Below are 21,760 nucleotides of genomic sequence, written 5' to 3'. Positions count from 1 at the left end.
CCTGTTTCTTGGGTTCATCGTAGTATTCAGACTGATTAGGTCAATTAATGAAAGCAAAGTTAAGGTTAGATTTGAACAGGATGCTTAGTGAACTATAAAAGGAAAACGAAGTTATATTGTTAGGCCTAAATTAGGCCTAATATTATTAGGCCTAATTTTCATTGTTGCTAGGCCTAATGTATGCTACTTAAAACAGCCTAACAGAATGTAAGTAATTTTTTTAAAAAAAAAACACATACCAATTACGTAAATATATTTAATGATCAACAAATCTAAACTTTAACAATCGGAAAGCCGGGCAGGTTTTGGGGAAGTCTTAATACTTGGAGTGAACCGGAGCTTGCTGTGGTTTCTTTGGGACGGTATAGGCGTGTGCTGGGGGTTGTTCGGCGGCGATCAAAGTGTCGGCTGGGTTGGCGTTGTAAGTTCCAGGTTCGTTTGTCTTGATGCTAGCGCGGAATCCTTTATCATCAGCTTCGTATTGAACAAGACGGTAGATTCCATCAGGGCCGTTGTAACCGTATGAACCTTTTACATGTCCGGCTTTATCTCCTTGTTCTTCGCGCGTGAATTTGGCTCCGTCGTCTGTATTTGCACCGTAGCCGAAACTGTAGGGATGAGGTGGATATTCCTAGGTAAAAGAAATAATAGGAAAATCAAAAGTGGAAAACCAAGAATAAAATGAATTAATTCATCGCAATTTCCATTCTAACTTTAGTTTAATTTTTTTTATTTCTCTTGAGAAAATAAAACACATATTCAAATTATATAAGCCTTAATAAAAAATACATTTTTCGCCTTGATTTAATATCGATAATTTTTATTAATCGTCCGAAATCCAAAAAAAAAAAAAAAATCATTAAAATTTGTCTAGCCGTAGCTCATCTTTGTGACATACGGATAGACGGACAAAATAATCCTTAGGAACATCTACCCATTGTTACAAAACATACCTAACTAGACTTCATCACATTACTCAAGAACACTAATAGAATGATTCCGAATTCATCCTGCTGTAATGCACGATAAAATGGCACATTAATTTAACAATAGATTAATGCGTCAAAGATAATAAAAGAACTCAGAAGATGCGAGCTATTTCGGATGGTGAATGTTGAACAGGAAGTAGACAATGAATTTGAGTGCGTGATGAAAAATCACCGACACGCATCGAAACGTCCTGATTATTCTAATTGTTCGAAATCAAAGTACGCTATTTAATGCAAAAGAGAGTCTGCTGAAGGTCTAAATAAGATTTCTGAGAAATGTGGGTTAAAGGAACTGGTTTTGAGAATTTTTTTTTTTTGAAGAGTTCAGCATGAAGTTGTGGTGATTCTATCATTCTATTAGCCAAATGTTATTTCACTTATTATTTATTTAATAAGAACTTGGTTATTTCTTTTATTAAATAAACTAGGAGTTGAGAAACTCGTGGATTAATGAACAATATTTTAAACCAATGTTTTAGTTATAAACTAGGCTAATATTTTCTTTTCTTTCACTTCAGATTTATTAAATTAAGCAGTCTTACCTGAATAGCGTGTTTGGCCGACCCTCCAGAAACCAGAACTGGGTTGCTATTCCTGGCAGGTGCCGCATACTGATTCGACCTGGGGTCATAATGCGGTTGAGCACTGACGACCGTCATCAAAAACAAGAGACCTACAGTCTGTAATTAACAAAGAAAACAAATGAATTCTTTAACGAAGCAAATTACGGTGAGATGTATTTCAGTAAGAAATGTGTTGTGACCTGAGGATCAAGAATTGTTTTCACGCAATATTTAAATAACCGGTGCCATGATGTATGACTTTGTCCAGTTATACATCCAATAGGTTATTTTTTATTGGTTCAGTTGCGCTGATATGAAATTCTAACTATTATGCACAAAAATAAAACCAAATATTTCATAAATATGAAAAGGTATAGCGCTGGAAACGTGTAGTTTACATTTTAGCGATGAAAACTCGCCAAAATTTTAATAATGATTAATTTTCGTGTATAATTATAATCAAAACCGTTCTCATACGGAGGGGAAAAACAGGAAACTCTTGTTTTTGTTTTCCTTAAAAAAACAAACTAGCCAAAGAACGCACACACGTACACTTAGCAGACATGATGTACCAACCCCGTAGTCTTAGTTGTTTTATCATAATATTTAGCAACCAACAACAAGGAATTTTGTTTTCGTTTATTACTTAATTTTTTTATGTGAATCCTACCGACGAAAAACTGCATTCCTTACATTAGTACCGTAGGTGGACAAAGGCTAGATTATTCCGAAACCCTGCTCTAGAGTTCAAATTTGCGACTACTTCGATCCATTGTAAGTGGCAGATGCTTTTTTATGGTCTTGTTCCAGGCCACCACCCTGCTTATTGGTCACTAAAATGTCCACAGTGGAAATCGAAACCACTTCTTCATTCCGCTGGCTGAAGAATGGACGCACCAGATACTTGACTTCCAGGCCAAGTTACATATCATGTAATTTTCATTTTCTAACATACATAGGCTCTTCTTCGAAGTCGTCAGTGGTTGCGTACGTCGTCTATCATTATGTTTAATCACAGCCATAGCAAATGCTGGTCGCGTTGGGATCATTTCTGGTGGAAAGCCTAACATAAGATCATTAGGTTGCCTGAAACTTGTCCTTAAACAATATTAAAAAGTAAATCATATATTTATCGATTATACTTTTACAAAAAAAAAGAAAAAAGAAATTAATTATAATTTTTAATGATCAGCACTGTTTGAATATTTTATCAAATTTCTTGCTTCCGGACCCAGTTAGGACTAATCAATCCAATCAACCCTGTTTCTGTGTACTTCTGCTCTTAATATCTCCTTCAATGCTTTTTTTTTTGCCTTTTCTAAATCACGTAAACCACGTGAAAACAAAATGACCCTCAAAATCCTTTTCTTTATTTACCATTATTAACACATCGTTTCTAATTCGTTCTTAATTCCACATTTATTATGTGGAAATTTTACTAAACATAGATAAGAAAATATTCAATAAAAGTGCAAAATTACTCTAATGATTGCATAATTTTTTTCAGATCTTTCAGGTGTGTCTATTGCTATGCATTATGGAAAGGTCAACACCCAGACAAATTGCGAGTTTTAATTAAGGTCTCATCAGTGGGAGCTAGATCCAAAAGGTTATTAAGGTTAAATCAACGCATCCGTGATATTTTCTGTATGCATTTAGCAAAATTGCATATCACTAAGATTATTAAAATGTTCCGAAGAAGAAATCTGTGTAAACATTTTCGTGATAGAATAAATCCTTCATATAAAGCTCATCAGTCTGCAAGATTCGAAGCGAGATAAAAACGAAAACTTCTGTTTACTGTGCGACTAAACGGTTACACGTAATAATAAGGATGGACTAATGGCAAATATTAAATTGGCGAATAAAGCAGAATGAATAAAACTAACGTATGATAAAAAAAAAAACATTAAGGAATTGCTCTGACCTTAGAGAAGAAATTGTTCAGGAATCCTGCATCATCGAAGAGATTGATTAACCCAACCGTTAACAAATAGAAAACTTCGTTTATATAATAAATATAAACTGTCTAACCTAAATGAAAGGATCAAATACTCACTTTGGGAAACATGGCTTCTTCTTCTGCTTCTTACTTCGTCTACTGGATAGAGAGCAAATGATGCGAAGCAGCTGTCAATGGACCCATTTTATACTCTTGGATGACCTGATTTTTTGACGGACAGCTCGCAGTATATAGCTAATTGTGACGCAATTTTTCCACGCGAACTTTTCTTTTGACATTGGCAATGGGTCCACGTGTAGGGAATGTTACACATGCTTTTTAATTGCTTGCGCGCCTCGAGCTAGATGCCTGTGGACCAGACAAAGATTATTTGCCTCTCCACATCACAGAACAGACGGATGTGTGCGGTTATAGAAATATCCTGTTTTTTTTTTTTTTTTTTTTTTTCCGACCTATAGGTTTATGAAAGTGATCTGGTTGCCGTAATAGAGTTCAGAGTCAATCAAGAATCCCAAGAAACGACAATCGATAGAAAATAACTACATTATAAGGTAGTACTAAAAGTCCCCCCCCCCCCAACAAGCCCTCAGTGTCCCCCAGATGAACTGTGGTTTTCACAGAATCTTGGGCTTCCGTTGGGTCTTTAAGCTATTTCGGAGGATGTGGGAATTTTGCAGTGCTACAGACATGTTATACTACATGTCTTGAAGGAAACTTGTTAAAGTTTCCTATAAGCTATTCTGTGATAAATACTCTGAAATGTATTGCTAGTTATGCAGAAGTTTTAATTCTGTTGTTCTTTATGTATTTCATATGAATCTCGTGATTTTATTTATATAGAACAGTATGGTATAATTATTCTATCCTTATTTTCCAAACTTAACGCATTTGCGGTAGGGATAATTTCTATGATGGTGATAAGGGGGGAATTTTAAGTCTTAGACTTAAAATATTTCTTATAATTAAATATTATATTAATAAAATATTATATATTAAAATATTATATTATGAATAATTGGATAGTGTTCTTACTCAAGAATTGTTGCATGGACTTTTAATAAAAAATTCAAAAGATTTAAAAAAAAATTTTTTTTTCAGCAATTTTTAAGATTTAAAAAAATATATAAATGTGTTTCTAGTCTGAAATTTTCGAATATTTTTCCAAGTAAATGTTTCAGGTGCTACACGATATTTCCTTGAATTTATTTCAAACTAGATAGATTAGTTTTAAATATAAACAGAAAAACATTAAAATAATTATAAACTATATATAGGTAAATATTATTTTAAACAATAATCCTGTTAAGAATTTAAATAACTTTAAAATAGTTTACTACATTTTTTAAAGTAATCCCAACACCATTTTTGTTATATTCATAAAAAAAAACTTTAAACAATAGCTATAACGTTGATGATTTATGAAGAAGGAAGAATATAAGTCCTTTTTAGGACTTACAGGGTAACAAATGGCAATGCCAATGAAGTTTTAATTGAGGCTGGGCTATTGCCGTTACCTAGCCATGACTAGAGCTTTCGGCTCAAAAACACACCATCCACACAGATCTTCATTCAGATGACGGGATAAAGAGTCAACGACTCAGTCCATCTCCCAGTTCTTTTAAGAACTTAAGAACTTCCATCATGATGGGCATTGAAGATGGCGGAAGATGAATACTGGTGGAGGGTGAATAATACCCTTGGAGGTAACGGATGGCAATGCTGTACCAATGAAGTTTAAGTGAAGTTCGGCTGTTGCTGTTACCCCCCAGGGGCGCAGAGATTCGAGAGTTTGAGTTCGCTCTCTTAAGGCTTTTGCCTTAAGGGAGCAATTTGAGTCTCCGGGGAAAGTGTTCTCCGGCACGGCCCGCTGAGGGGCTTTGTCGGTGAATGCTTTTCTTCGGAAAATATGAGCGGTTCTGCTCGGTGGTGGTGTGTGGGTGGAAGGCCATCACTGAGTGGAGCTTACGCTGAGATGGACGGTCTTTCGCCCACGATTGAGTGGCCTAGGGATCGTCCGAATTTTTAGAGACGGCTTTACCTTTACATATGGCATGATGGTTGTTGTTGCGAAGAATGTTTTTGATTTCAGTGGTGATTAGTGAGTTTTAGATTTTGTGAATCTTCTTTGATAGCGGAATACAAGGTGAGACGTTGACTTTTGATGCAATTTTCCGGCCCTTTCCCGTTCTCCTCGCCATTATAAATATTTCTCAGGTAAGCATATTTGAATACTTTTAAACATGCACAGTTTAAGTCCCGACGACTTTGTCCAATCTCTGGATAAGAAGCTGGCGCTCGACCTCCTCAAAATAACTGTTGAAGAAATTTGAGGTAGTGGCCAGGGTTTCTAAACCTATATTCAGCGACAGATGACTCCACAGAAGGGGACAACTCAACACCAGGGGAAGAAGGGAAGATAAACCTGATAATCTCTGCTCCCACACCAAAAGACGATACTGAAACTCACGCTCGAAAAAAGCGAAAAACAGCGGAGACTCAGATAAACGAGGGGATGGAAGAAGATGCCCCAACACTGACCTCCCCACACCCAACAATGAAAAAATTCCTCTAATTGTACAACGGGAAAAAGAACGATGGACGGCCCTCAGGCCTATTATGCAAAACCACCAAATTGCCTATTCATGGACAAAAAACGTAGACGACGGAGTTAAAATCCAGCCTGCCACAGTAGGCGACTACAGACACCTCACAAAAACCATGGATGAGTTAGATATTAAATGTTATACTTACTCATTGAAGTCGGAGAAAAACCTAAAAGTTGTACTCAGGGGAGTAACAGAAAACATCTGCACAGATGAAATAACTGAAGACCTCCGCCTCTACGATCTCCCGCCTGTCAAAGTCAACAGAATGTTACGGGCCGACAAGAGTCCAATGCCCCTAGTACTCGTAGAGATACCCAACACACACAAGAACATATACAACATAACAACGATCTGTGGTCTGAAAATCACAACTGAACCACTAAGGAAAAGAGCCTCGTCGGGCCAGTGCCACAGATGTCAGAAGTACGGACACGCACAGAAACTCTGCAGAGCAGACTACAGATGCCTCAAATGTAAGCAAAACCACCCCACAGCAACCTGCTCAAAACCTAGGACCTCGCTAGCCATATGCGGGGGGTCCCACCCGGAAAACTACAGAGGCTGCAGTCACTACCCTAAGAATAAAACAGACAACAAAAGGAAACAGATCTCTCAACCCTGCCCACAGGCACCAGAGTCGACCGCTCCCCAGTTGTCTGACACCCAACAAAAGACAACAAAATACCAGCTCTCACAAATGGAAAATGCCAACAGTCTGGAAAGCCACTGTCGAAGCAGGACATACGCCGAAGTAGCCCGCTCATCCAAAGATATCCAGCAGGACCAAATTCTTCCAAACATGACAACAGTCATCACAGCCTCATTGGCAAACATGCTTCAAGACTTCAGTAAGTCAAACCCTTCACCAAACTCCACAAAAAGATTTCTAAAAGAAACTCAAACCATCTTATCAATGATTATTAATGAACAAAACTAGATTACTCCCAGACTCACTACAGATCGCCGCTTGGAACGCCAATGGCCTGAAAAACAAGACATTGGAGCTTCAAGTATTCTCTCACAGATACCACCCTGACATCATCCTAATTAATGAAACTCATCTAAGACCTGCAGACAATCCAAAACTGAGAGGCTCCACACTATATAGAAATGACCGACTGGACTACAGAGGCGGTGGTACAGCCATTTTTATCAGGAACTGCATCAGGCACAATGGAATACTCACCCCTCCCTCAACCTCCAAACCTAGAACTCACCGGTGTCGAAGTCCACACAAACTCAACTGGAAGACTTAAAATCTACGCCGCCTACAACTCCCCCGCTAAGACCCTGCTATTTTCTGACTTGGATGCTGTACTAGGCATAAATGAATCCATCATCGTCGCTGGGGACTTAAACTCCAAACATTCCTCCTGGAACAGCAGAACCACAAAAAATGGCCGTATCCTCTTCAGCTACACAGGATTAAACAACGCTGTCGTAACAGGACCCACCGAACCAACCCACCACAGCCCAACTGGCACAGCCGACATCCTAGACATCGCCATCCTACACAACATCAAATACCAGCACAGCATTCAAGCACTGAACGAATTATCATCAGACCACAACCCAATCCTACTTCATTTAGGGAACAAAGACCAGTCACCCCCTCCAACCTCCATTGTCTGGGAGAAACTTAGGAAAGTGCTACCAGAACACATTGGTCCGGTTCACCATATAAAAGCCAAGGAAGAAATAGACACGGCAATAAAGAACCTCACCAATCAAATCAATAAAGCCATAACAGCAGCCACAGTATCCACGACTACCCACAAACAAAATCGTCTCCCAGAAGAAATCATAGACTTAATAAGGGAAAAAAAACAGACAAAGAAAAAGATATCACAACACTCGTGCTCCCCGGGACAACATAGCCCTCAACAGATTAAACAAATCTGTCCGAGAAGCTCTCCGAAATCACAGGAATAAACAATGGGACAACAAGCTCACCTCCATCTCCACAGCAGATCATTCCATATGGAAATTCCTAAACAACCTCAGGAACAAGCGCAAATCCCCCTCCCTGCTCCAAGCAGAACAGCACCTTGCATACACAGATGCTGACAAAGCCGAAGCCATAGCAAGAAACAGAGAAACCATGCAGTCCTGCATATGAGAACCTAAACATCAGCCATGTACACAAGATCCATCGTAAAGTCAGGTTCACAGTAAATCGTCCCGATGACAATCCAAGCCCTATAATGCTTACCTCAACTACTGAAATAATCAGCATCATCAACCATCTCAAGATCAAAAAATCCCCAGGTCCTGACGGCATCACTAACAAAGTCATTAAGGCACTACCACACAAAGCCATAGCACATCTGGCAAACATCATAAACTCCATCCTTAAATGGTAGCACTTCCCCCAGTCATGAAAAATAGCTGACATCATCCCAATTCACAAATCAGGCAAAGACCCACACCTACCTGAAAATTACCGTCCCATCAGCCTGCTATCCAACTTAGGGAAAATAGCAGAGAAAATCATCCTCATCAGACTCCAAGATCATGTCAACCAACTAAATATCATTCCACAAGAACAATTTGGCTTCCGTCAAAATCACAGCACCACCCAACAGATCCATAGACTGGTAGAATACATCACCACAGGATTTAATTGGAATCAGCACACTAGAGCCGTCTTCCTAGACATCTCAAAGGCCTTCGATAAGATCTGGCACCAAGGCCTCCTCTACAAACTTATCATCGCTAACCTTCCATTAAACATGATACACCTGATCAAATCATACCTCTCAAATGGGAGGATGCAAGTCAAAATCAATGAAACAGTCTCAACCCAACGGAAAATCCTCGCTGGAGTTCCTCAAGGATCACTGCTAGCCCCGATCCTGTTCAACATCTATATGGCAGACATTCCTCAAAATCCTCTCACATCCACCATCGCCCTTTATGCAGATGACACGGCTATACTAGGTGACATCACCCTGTTCAACTGTAAAATTCCCTGGAAAACTGAAGCTAAATACTTCGGAATACTTCTCGACAAACGATTATGCTTCAACAGCCACATCAAGAGCACATGCACCAAAGTATCAAAAGTTATCGCCCAGCTATATCCCTTGATCAACTGACACAGCAAACTAAGCTCAAGAAACAAAATTCTGCTGTACAAGACAGTGATCCGTCCCACAATTATGTACGCCTCCCCAGCCTGCAGCCATACCTCCAAGACAAACATCCTCAAGCTACAAAGACTACAGAACAAGTGCCTGCGAATGATACTGGAAGCCCCGTGGTTCATCAGGAACGCCCAGATCCACCGGGACATAAATATCCCCTACATCTCTCCACTACTACGCTCCCTAGCAGAAAAATTCTTTATGAAGACATCTACGCATCCAAACCAACTGATACAACAAGCCGGAAACTATGACGGTAATGACTACTGGAAACATAAAAGACCGAAAACCATCCTAACACTCAACGACGAATAACCACTTCTACCCACTCAGGGAGAGCAAAAAATAGCTCACAAATCTCTCCCATTACTGCTCCCGAAACAGACAACAGGGAATATGAAAAGCATCAACCTTCACCCTCTGCGCCATATATGTCCTGCGTCCATAATGATGTTCGCGTACTAAGGTACTTTTCAGCTGTGTGCATAGCAAAACTATTATTTTATTGTCAAATGAGCTATTGTAATCCTATAGAACAGTGCTTCCCAAACTTCTGGATGTCAGGGCTCCCTTTGAAAAAATTAAAATATATTGTTATTGTACATTTGCAGTACAAGCACATGAAACGTAAAACGATTAGTAATAAAGAAAGATTTAAAAACATAAAAGAAGTTTAATAATTTAATGTGATGGATGTGTTTCAATACAGGGGTTCCTCGAGTTACGTCGGAGATCCGTTCCTACGGACGGATGCAAGTCGGAATTACCATAGCCTAAGTTACTTACCTAACCTAAAACACACTAAAGTCATACGTATATCTCAAGAAACAGAACTAGGCCATAGGAAAATGATCAAACAATCTTTTCGCCTTTTCTTGAATTAACACGAGGCTAATTAGGATACGGCGTTGATGCTGGTCTTCCAGCCAAAGAGCAAGAAGCCTTTCCATCTCAATCATGAGCCTACTACGTTTATTCGTAATCACAGTCGATTTCATGGGCGCCAATCCTTTCGATGATGCGAACTTTCTCCTCGATTATAGTCCCGACTGTGGTACGACTTAAGTTCAACGCGCGGCCGATGTTCGTTGGCGTTTTTCTCCCTTTTTTTGCCCTTTTAATAATGTCAAATTTCACTTCTAACGTAATGGCTTTCCTTTTCTTCGACACACTGCCATCGGAAGCGTCTGCCTTACGTTTGGGAGCCATCTTGAAGGATAAAAAGTTACAAAAAAATCACAAACACAAAAGTGAGAGAGCGGATGTCAACAAAGCACGCGGTACCCAAAGAGTGTATGCTGGGACCCAAGCGACGCCACCTCTCCCAAACAAACGTCGGGTAATGGCGTATTCTTCCGCCCCGCTCACAAACAAGTTCGCCCGCGACGTTTGAATTTTACGTCGCGTTGCTTCGAGTCGAAATTTATTTTTAAAATTATTTATGGGATTATCGGCGTAAAGTCGAAACGACGTATATCGAGGACGACGTAGGTCGAGGACCCCCCCCCCTCTGTTTTGCTACACAAAAAGTCAATATCAGGTGAAATATTTGAAACTTCAATTCTTAGATTTCTGCTTTGAAATGAAACTTATATGAATAAGCGTCTATTTACGATTATTCATTAAGCGCCGAAATACGCAGGAAGCAAAGTTTGTGAACCCGCACCAATGTGTGATTTTTCCCCCGTTAAAATATACAAAAATAACAAAAAAGAAATAATAAAAATTAAATACGTTTCTTTTAAGATAAAAAAAATCTACTTAGCCTTAAAACATTTTCAGTTTGTTTTCATTATTTCCCGTCCCCCCCCTCCCTCAACAAAACCTACGGCCCCCAAGGGGGCCGCGACCCACAGTTTGAGAAGTGCTGCTATAGAACATCAACAAAGTGAGGAAAGATTATGTTTAAGAAAATGTATTTATTTTTACATCTATTACAATACATGTAAATCATATTTCTAATATACAGTATGCATAAGGGTACAGTATGATTCCACAAATGTTCGATGGGATTTAAATCAGGGTAAAGAGCTCAGAGGATGCTAAGACTCAACTAAAATATACTTACAGCACTGCAGACATTAAATCTATCCTTGTTGGTTATCGCGAAAGCTTGTGTCTAGAGGAGTTAACTATTACAATGAAAAGTTAAATAGTGACGTCATCGGGTGATACTTTATTTTCGAAGTCAACGAAAAATCAAATTTGTTGGGACATATTACCCATCGGTTGATAAAGCTCACGTGTCTAATTCTGTTATAATAATTTACTGATATAACAAGTGTTCTATATCCGAGATGCAACACATGTCTTTACGTCATCGGATATGTTTTAAGTTTATTTTTTCATATTATTATTACGTGACAACTCTCCAGGGGCTCATCGTGGGAGGGCACACTACACCACTACAACTCACTGTCCCCCCTTACATAAATCCTTCAACTACACGAGCACTGCCATCAACACAGAGGATCATCTACCGCCCACCACCATCTAGTATACGTTGTCTGTAAATTGTGCGTGTGTTCTTATGACCAATTTGCCTGCATGCGGGATGAAAAACCTGAGTTTTTATATTTCTATATACGTATAATACAATGCGTGGTATACAATTTATGCTGTTGAAAATATGGAGGGGGGGGGTTGCTTTAATCGTATTACTGAAAGCTACATTCCGATCTTATTGATGATATAAGACTCGCTGACTGTGGTCATTTTGAAGATGAATTTTTAAATGCAATTTTGTCTTAAGATTCTGTTTCAATTTAACCATTCATTTTACAGGGAGGAATTATGCATTTCTCTTAAGATAAAACAATATAAAGATTTATTCAAAATAGTTTTGAAATAATTATTCGAACGTAATCGCTTAATCAATAGCATTTAAAAAAAATCTAAAAAATCTTAAGTTTATGGTGCTTTTTATCAGCTGAGGTTTTTCTGCTAAAGCACATATACTGGTCTCTCTCTCTCTCTCTCTCTCTCTCTCACACACACACACACACACACACACACACACACACACACACACACAAAGTTACCCATTGTGTTTATGTATACAAACAGATCAAAGTTCTGAAATAGTTTTCATTTATTAGTAAGAGAAATGGTGATCTTGTTTGTTTTCAAAGAAATATTTCCTTCATACACTAGCCAGTACTTTGTACTCGTTATTAATAATTCCCATCCCTCCAGAATGAGTGATAAGATTCAAATCTCAATTTACAATTACGTAAGATGATAATGGTATATTATAAGAATTGGTGGGTAATGCAAACTGTCGTAGTATGTTCGCTAGAACAAGTTCAGACCTGTTGTATCGTGTTAGTAGGCGACTAGTCGCCGATTCCTTGTCAAGTAAGATCTCTTGACGCTTCAATAAGTTGCTTCTTCCATCCCTCTCTTTGTTTTATTTTATTTTATTTTATTTTATTTTATTTTATTTTTTTGATGTGATTCCCATTCACGAAAAGTTATAAACCTATAATACGTTGGTGCCATGAGCTTTAATTACTTTTATTATATATATATATATCAAACATGTTTTTTTTTAAAGAGTAATTAACTCTGTTTTATATAGGAAATAAATCAAACGATCTAGATTACTTGTTCGAGTGCAAAAAAAAAAAAAAAAAAGAGAGAAAAGTCTGTTTTTATTGTATAAGATCACTGGTTTTTAACTTAGAATTAAAAAGTAGGAAATCACCCCTAACTGAAATAATCCATCTCTTGAAGCTTACAATGTTCGCCTTTACTAAAGACCACAACCAGTAATCGAGTATTAGTAAGGCGCTCTTCACCAATAAGACACACCTTAACCTGCTGCCAGATATTTTATTTTAATGTTATAGGATGTATCGAAAGCCTTCCCCAAATATCGGAATTCAATAGGTAATCACACCTGGAACACACAACTAATCAAATATTTCTTTTCCGCACCATTTTTTCCCTTTTAACTTTCTCCATTTTCCTTTTTTGCTATTAGTGCATTTCTTTCCCTCCAACTCGCTTGATCTCCGTTTCAAATCAAATCACGTCCCATAAGAACTCGAAGTATTTTTCCTGCTGTTTTCCCACCCACCTGTTCCCCCGAAAATGGAATCCGTAGCCTGTAAATTTATAGAGACGACCTCAGGTTTTTCAAAGAGCACTGACCTACATCGAACTCCTCGGTGGAGATCCTCGTAATTCTTTTTTTGGTTTCCAACCAACGTTCGTTTTCCTTTTGCTTTCATCGTGAGTTATTAATCTGACATTTTGTGTTCATCCTCGGTATATTTTTATCTGTAGAGGAAATGCCAAGGTCAAGGGAGGGGGATTCTAATGCGCATTCATTAGAATCCCTCCTTGTTATTAGCGAACTTCTGATGGATTGCTTCCTTGTGCATACAAGACGTTTGGTTTTATCTTAAAAAGCGTTGATGGCTTACATTTCAGTTATACTAATTTAATACCACGCTATACGAAGGGTGTGTTCGATGGTTCAGGAACTCCACTGATACACGAGATGAGTTAGGACAGGCATGCCAAACACGCGACCAGCCGACAAGTAACACGAGGTCCCCCAAAACTTTGTAACCAATAGGGTTATTTAACTTTTGACAACACCGAATTAAATAAACATATAAAAAAATTAACATTTCCACTTAAGATTATTTTATACGCCAAACTACTCTGCAATTTCTAAAGGAAATGTTCTGTTTGTCATTTCAAAAAATCTTGTTACACCACTGCATAAATATCGAGTTTTACCGAGCAAGTCTACGTACGCGGCTACAACCGCAGACTAAAGCAATCGGAGGCCAGCCGTTAGCAATTTTCAAGTCATAAGAAAGTGTAGTTTTTTCTTTATAATTAATAAAGAATTTATAAAAATAATATCGAAATCAGTATGAATAAAACACAATTAATTGAAGAAGAACATCGTAGTTTTCAAGAAAAATGGAGGTTACGATTTTTTTGTATTCAAGGGGAAAAAATGCCTGATATTTAGAAACTCTATTGTAGTTCGCAAAGAATATAATATTAAAAGGCCTTACGATACAAATCATAAAGAAAACTCTGACAAATATGTTGCGAAACTTCGTGAAGATAAATTGTCAGGATTAAAGCTGACACTTCAAAATCAACAAAGTGAACAGTGATACTTCGGCTAACGAAGATAATTAGTTCCGGAATCACAATCGTTAGCCGAAACGTGATTTCCCTAAGGTTTCTATAGAAAATCGTTTAATTCGTTCTGGATGCTACCTACTATTTAAAGATAAGTTTGATAAAAGTAAAAAGCACACTATAAAAGGGCAAAAACTCACCAAAGACTGAGAGGAACAGCTACCTAATTAGATGAAGGAGAATGGAAAGCAGAGACGATCTTTACACTATTTTATACACTTTATTAAACTGAAAATATGCACACAAGGTTTTTACTATTCTTCTCCCAAATTTTCGAAGTTTATTCAAGGTAGGTCTCCTCTTCTTCAGTAGCTGGCCTCTGTCTCATTGCTAAAGGAGAAGTCAAAAATCTGTCCAAAGTTGATTGAACGTCTCTTTTTTTCAGAATGTTTTTAAAGTGATTCAGCTTGTCTTCAACCAAGGCACAAAGTCTGTTCATTTCAGCTTTGTTGGGATGCCACTTTGTAGCCAAAGACCGAAACTCTTCCTAGTAGTGTAGCATTATTTTAATGTCACCTGTTGGGATTCTTCCCTTTTTATTGCTGTCCTCCTCCTCTGATGAGCACTCTTTATCTTCCTTGTCGCTTTCCTGATTCAGTTGCTTTTTCAACTCTTCAAGATCTTCTGTTGTCAGATCTTTTGAGTGTTCTTCAACTAATTCTTCTACATCTTCGTTTACCTCCAAATGGAATGCTTTGCCCAAGGAGACTATCTTATCTACAATGTCAGCATTTTCAGCAGCAAGTTCCCCAGCAGCAAGTTCCCCAGCAGCATCTTCAGCATCTTGAACACTGGACACAGCACTTCTTATCTTGCCGCAGTCTGGCCATAACTTTTTCCAGGCAGCATTAAGTGTCCTAACCGATGTGGTCAGCTCATTTCTTTGTCGCACGCATACAGATGGAAAAGATAAGCTCCTGGAATGGTCCGACTGTTCATGTTTACTGCTTTATGTTAGCGCGCGCATCCACTAAAACATTCGTTAAACCGAATCCATATTCGTTAGCCATATTCCATATTCGAAAAACAGCGAAAAAAAATCTTCGTTAGCAGGGTCACTCGTTAGCCGAGGTATCACTGTATTTACCAAACCTATTGAAGATAATAGAGCGACGGTAAAAACCAGTTATTTGTCATCACATTTAATTGCAAGCAAGTCGAAACCATTCATTGAAGGGGAATTTATTCGCGAATGTATTATTAAAGCAGTTGAAGTGTTGTGTCCTGATCAATTAAAGATATTTAAAAATATAAACTTATTTCAGCTGGCTGTTTTTATTCGTGGATGTGATATGAACTTAAAAGTAAGTGAAGAACTTCTAGAAATTATTCCTATGCACGATACAACCACTGGAGTTGATATTTTTGACGCCCTTATGGAAGTTTTGAAGGAATACAATTTACTGTTAAAAAAGCTAGTTCTTGCAAATGATGGTGCTCTTGCCATGACTGGTGTTGTTAAAGGAGTTGTTACAAATTTAAAAGAAAAATACAAAGACTTCGAAAGAATTTTTGGATTTTTAGAAATATCAGAATACGTTTCACCTATTTTCTTCTCCTCTATCGATTGATGTTGAAACTGTTGATGACAATTTACAGTTGGAATTAATCGAAATTCAGGGTGAATCCGTATTGAAACAAATATATATGGATGTTGGAATTCCAAAGTTATTATTCGTGATACCTCCAAGGAGTTCGAAGACTCATCGCGGGAGGACACCTACTGTACAGCTCTCCATCTCCACTACTACACAGAACCTCTACTACCAATCACTTACATCAACGCCATCTGTTGCCCGCAACCACCACCACCACAGCTATTTTTTGTCTGTAAATTGCGTCTGTTCTGAAGGGTCGATTTGTTTGTATCGAGATGAAACCCCAGAGTTTCCGGGGGGGGGGGAACCCTGCTACATCCGTATGAGATCGGCTAACTCACCTTCAATTGAAAAAGTTCTATAATTATTTATAAGTCGATCAATACCCCAATGTGTTATGTGCAATTAGAGTATTTTATCTATGTTCGGTAGTACATATTTATGCGAACAACTATTTTCAACTTTAAAGAATAATAAAACTGCGAAAGATCAAGATTAACAGACCAGCATGTGCAAGCAATATTGAAAATAACCACAGCTCAACAAATTCAACCAAATTTTGAAGATTTCGTTAATGAAAAACATTGTCAAGTTTCTTCAAAAAAATGATATGTGTAATTTTATTTAAATACGTAAACTTCATATTTGATATGTATTTTTTGTAACATGGTTGTAATTTGTACTAATATACTCCAATGTTAATATTAAAAAAATCTGTCTCCTCTTTATTTCTGTTTCGGCCCGCGGCTTGATGTATAATTCTTAATTTGGCCCTTGGAAGCCAACGAGTTTGACATGCCTGGATTAGGGAAATGGAAAAACCTCTGTGAACTGTCTTTTTCGTTTAGCTTAGTTTATGTGATCTAATTGAATGTCCCTCACGTTTGTGTTCGATATCGCTTTTCTATATTTTAATTATGTTATAATTGTGTTGTTCTGTATTGCTTAGTTGTCTTACAATAATCAGGAATTGTTCCTGATTTATGCATAAGAACTTAAATATTTTAATTAAATTTGGTAACTGGGTAAGGCGAAATTAACACAAGAGTTTTGAAACAATAATTACGTATTACAAATGTTACAAATCAATAAATACTGATAGAAAGAATCATACAGTATAAATAATTATGTACAACGCAAGCCAGAAATGGTTCATAGTTGTAATAACGAATAACATTACTTAACAGTAATGCAATAGAGGCATTTTTCTATGCGTCCATGGTATTTGCATATTGTCGTTAAATCACGTGTTATTTGTTTATTTTATTTATTTAATGTTTTCGTGTTTTGTCTGCAGCTGGTATTCGGTGAGAAGGGCTCATCTTTTACACAGTTATTTCTGTTTATAAGTATGACTGGAGAAAAAAGTAAGAAGGTAGCTGAGAGGAAGCATTTAAGCTTATCCATCAAACCAAGTTCGAAGAATACAAGAGAAATTGAAGAAGAATGCAAACTATGGGTTATCGAAAAGATTTAAAATAGAATAACTTTGAACGATGATCTGATAAATAAAGAAGAGATTACACAAGTAAGCAATGGAATCGTGTTAATTAACAAAGATTTAAAAGATTAATTTTTAGAGCAGGAAAATATTTTATTTTCTCGGTTATGGAGAACTAGCTCTCGAAGAGATTCGTCATCGCTGGCATAGAGAAAACGGTCAAAGTGAGAGAAAGAGGAAGTTTGCAGAATAAAAAATGATGAGGCAAGCGGGTCACCTGAGTGGTAATTGAGACGACCAAAGCCCTGGAGGAATAATAAATACAGTGGATTAGACAAGATCTAATGTGATATGGAGGGAAAAGGAAACATTAGAGGAAAGGAAGGAGAGAAACGTTGTGGCTGTCTGTTAAGAAGGGAAAAAAGAGATGGATGGATGGGAATGCCCTTTTTGGCATTTAGCCGATTGTTTATCAGCTAATTAACTGATGGAAGATCTCTCTCTCTCTCTCTCTCTCTCTCTCTCTTAAAGCTACACTACTATGTTGAAAAAATAAACAAAGAAAACTATTTAAATATTCTCAATTGTCTCAATGAATGCGCCAATGAAAAGCCTTATTGAACTAACGAATGTCTACAGTTCAATTAAATACTGAACAGATGATTTATTTTTGAGGTAGACGACTTCCAAAAAGAAATATGGACTCTGAGATTACTCATGGATCATGTCGAGAGTTTACTGATTGCTGTTGTTATTATTAGAAATTAGACGAAGTGTATCATGTATGTAAATTGCGTGTGTGCTTGTGATCGATTTGTTTGTTTGGAGGGATAAACCACTAGTGTTTCTGAGAGGAAAACACTGCCACCGTAGTTGAGATTGGCTAGCTCATCTTCCGTTGAAAAGCCGTGATAAAGGTTCTTGGCATCGCTGTCGAGATTCAGACCAATGTGTTTCCAACCAAAGGGCATTATTGATATCGAATGAATGACTGCTAGTCTGGTTTAAGAGAAGTGTCTTCAATCTGCAGGCTGTGGATTCCAAATTTACAAGTCATGGATGTTACTGAATAGGTTTGAGTGGTAGATGATGTGAGATCGGTGTCAGACCATTACCCTGCTTCTTGAAGGTCGAAGTGGCTTGATAATCTTCCATTTGTTCAGTATAAAAGGTTTTTTGGTTTATCTAATCCTTCCTTACCTTGTTATGTTCCATCAAAATCTTTAGGTTCTCCGTAGAACTTTCATGAAAAATTATAGCGAACCTTATTAAAAAACGGAAACGTAATGGTTAAAAGAAAATCAACAGATCACACAAACTAATACAAAGGGACATGAGTTACACATTCTACCCCTCCCCCCATGTGTCGGGTGAATCTCTCAAGTGGTTTAGGGCATCCACAACCGGTAATTTATGCAAGAAAACATTAAGCACTGAATTTAGTGTCTGTTTCTATGAATGGGCCGCTGTATACAATCTAAACTTCTCCCACAAAGAATATTTATTCTACTTCAATTTGAGTGGTGTCGTCCTCGCTGTAATTGGATTGTATATTATCGGACCATTCAGGTATGGAATGACGAATCATTTCAAATCAGATAAAAATGCTTGAATATATTGACAGGATCATAGCAAATATTTCCTAGTTTAGACTAGAATTTCTCTTTGCAGTATCCCGAAAAAAGATATTTTTTGGTATTATTGGCAACTCTGACCCGTTTATGATGAAGTGCTGTGGTGATATGGGCTCGAAGAAATGGGAGTGAGTCTGTGGCAGAGAATTCATGATCTGAAATCTGGAGAGCACCTTTGGCAAAAGTTAGAATGTTGATTGAGAGCGAGACCAATTTATCTGTAGTAGCTGATTGCTAGCTTAATGTATAAGCTGATTAATAATAATTTATTAAATGTAATTGATAAAATAATAAAACGAAACACTTAAGAGTATATGTTGATAACTGAAGCGAAATTCCCTTTTATCCTGTTTATTTATTTATTTATTTATTTTATTTTATTTTTTTTTATATTTTATATTTCTATTGATAATCTCTTATACGTTTTGTATTCATTTTTAACGGTTCATTTTATTTACACATTAAAGAAATATTACCGTATTCTGATGGGGCCATCAGATTACGGCCCCTTAAATATAATTATATTTATTATCATGAGTAATTTCCAATTATATATTCACAAATGAAGATTATCAATACAAAAACAAAATTTATTTAAAATTTTCATATAAAAAACTCTCCTAATTCAAGATTATTTATATGTATTTTTTGTTATATTTATTTTATGATTTTGTCACATATTTTACCAACAGATAAATCGTACATTTAGCTTTCTGTGCTGGGGATAAAACAAACACGAGCGCCATCAGTAGAAATTCTAGACATTAGCGCTATCGCCAGAGAAGTGTTAATATAGCAATTGTTTCAGATATTGCTTTAGCATTTATATGTAGATAACGTTACGTGAATGTTTCATGTTGTTTTAAATATATTTATGATTATATAATAACCAACTGCTGAGATTTATTCTGTGTATCTGAATAAGCATCAATTTTAAATTTTAAACGAAGATAGCTGAAATAAGTAAAATGCGCAATGCATTCGCGAGCGTTTGGCTTTTTAGAAGTTAAAATTAGAAATATGAAAAATTACGAGTTATTTATATCGCCAGCGAGTTAATCAAGTAAGTATGCATTAAATATTTATCAGAATCATTCCGCTTATTTTATAAAAATAAGACTAATGGATCATAATCATTATCATTTTTTTATTTGTTTTTTATACAAAATGGCGCATATTTACAGCAACTAAACTATATTACATGCAGGTCAAGTCACATGGTTGTAATGAGTGCGGGACACTTTCGTTGCTTACAATGCCATGGGGACAGGTTCATTAATATCCGGGTGCCTTTGCAGGAACTTTGTACGCTTCGGCTGGTGGTTCGTCTGCTACAATTAAAACGCTGGCTGGGTTAGAATTGAGAGTGCCTGGCTCGTTTGTTCTGATAGAAGCCCGGAAACCTTGATCGTCAGCTTCGTACTGCACAAAACGATAGATACCTAAGGGATCGGTATAGCCATATGAACCTTTCTTGCCTCCAGACGCGTCGCCTGTTTCTTGTCTTGAGACACTTCCTCCATCTTCTAATTGCTTTTCGTATAAGAATTCGTAAGGATCTGACGGGATCTGGAAGGAAATATTACGATAAGTACAATCACACTCAGTAAGTGCTATTTAACAATAATCACACACACAGTAATATTCCTCTTAATTTATAACAAAAACAATAACGACAGCATTTTGTTTTAAATTAAAATGCCAATCAGTGATACAGTATTGGATTAATATTAATAAATTATATAATATATTAATTATATAATAATTAATAATAATTATTATAAATTATTATTATTATGAATTTATTATAAGCGGGAGAGAAAAGGAAAAATAAATGAATAAAGTTCCTTAATTCCCCATTTTATTAGTCAACAAAGATAATTATTTCAGCGACGATACATCTTGTTTTCTTTATTTTCATTTACTCTTTGTGTTTTCTTTATTTGGTAATGTAAAAACAAAACAAAAGCGAGGCTGGGGGGGGGGGAGTCACAGTGAATAAATAAATAGAAGAGAAAACAGTACCACGATACTCTAATGATGTCAGCTAACAATATATAAATTTCTTATTTTGTACAAAATCCTTGTTTTGCATAAGAGGAAACGAGTTCTGTTGATTTATTGCTGACCTTTCGTTTCTTGTTATTTCACCTCAAGAAAACATCAGAAATCATCGTGGCTACCCGTTAGAAGAATGATAAGGCGTGAGGTGAATTTCATAATTATGTCCCACAGCAAATATGGAGTAAACAAGAAAGGAAGAAATTGGTTCCCAATATTTTAATAACTGCCTATGGCAAAATAATGAATAGTTCACCAATTGATCAAGAGATAGCGCCACTGTCGTCTTCTTTTATTATATATGCCAAGTACTTATTTTTTTTATCCCCTTTATATTTTTATTTTTGTATTATAGCGTTAATAGAGTTTAAGAATTTGTAACTTCTCTCCATTCTAATCAAAGCAGATTTAAGATACAGAAAAATACAGAAAAAAGTCGAAGCAGAAAAAGATAGCAAAAGATTTATTTATTTATGTGTTTACTATTTATTATTCAAATCGTGATTTGTGTGTTGTTATTTCTTCGTGCACCATAGCGATATTTCAAATCTTTGCAGACAAATTAGTACCGATTTAAAATACTTATA

General features: G+C 36.8%; 1 protein-coding gene across 1 annotated transcript in view; it reads right to left on the bottom strand.

The window, feature by feature from the left end:
- Positions 1 to 316: 316 nt before the first annotated feature.
- Positions 317 to 21,760, bottom strand: part of LOC150093176 (uncharacterized) — a 29,818-nt gene continuing 8,374 nt past the window's right edge. The window contains exons 4-6 of the mRNA XM_090414177.1: positions 15,119 to 15,356; positions 1,532 to 1,669; positions 317 to 631 (exon numbers count right to left, since the gene is read on the bottom strand). Of these exons, the coding sequence (XP_090270303.1) occupies positions 317 to 631; positions 1,532 to 1,669; positions 15,119 to 15,356 (691 nt within the window). The remainder of the gene's footprint in view (positions 632 to 1,531; positions 1,670 to 15,118; positions 15,357 to 21,760) is intronic.

Source organism: Typopeltis vanoorti, chromosome 24, assembly GCF_054136105.1.
Source record: "Typopeltis vanoorti isolate ZY-2024b chromosome 24, IOZ_Tvanoo_1.0, whole genome shotgun sequence".
Taxonomy (NCBI): Eukaryota; Metazoa; Arthropoda; class Arachnida; order Uropygi; family Thelyphonidae; genus Typopeltis; species Typopeltis vanoorti.
The sequence above is the reverse complement of the archived record's forward strand: the minus strand, read 5'-3'. Positions and strand labels throughout refer to the sequence as shown.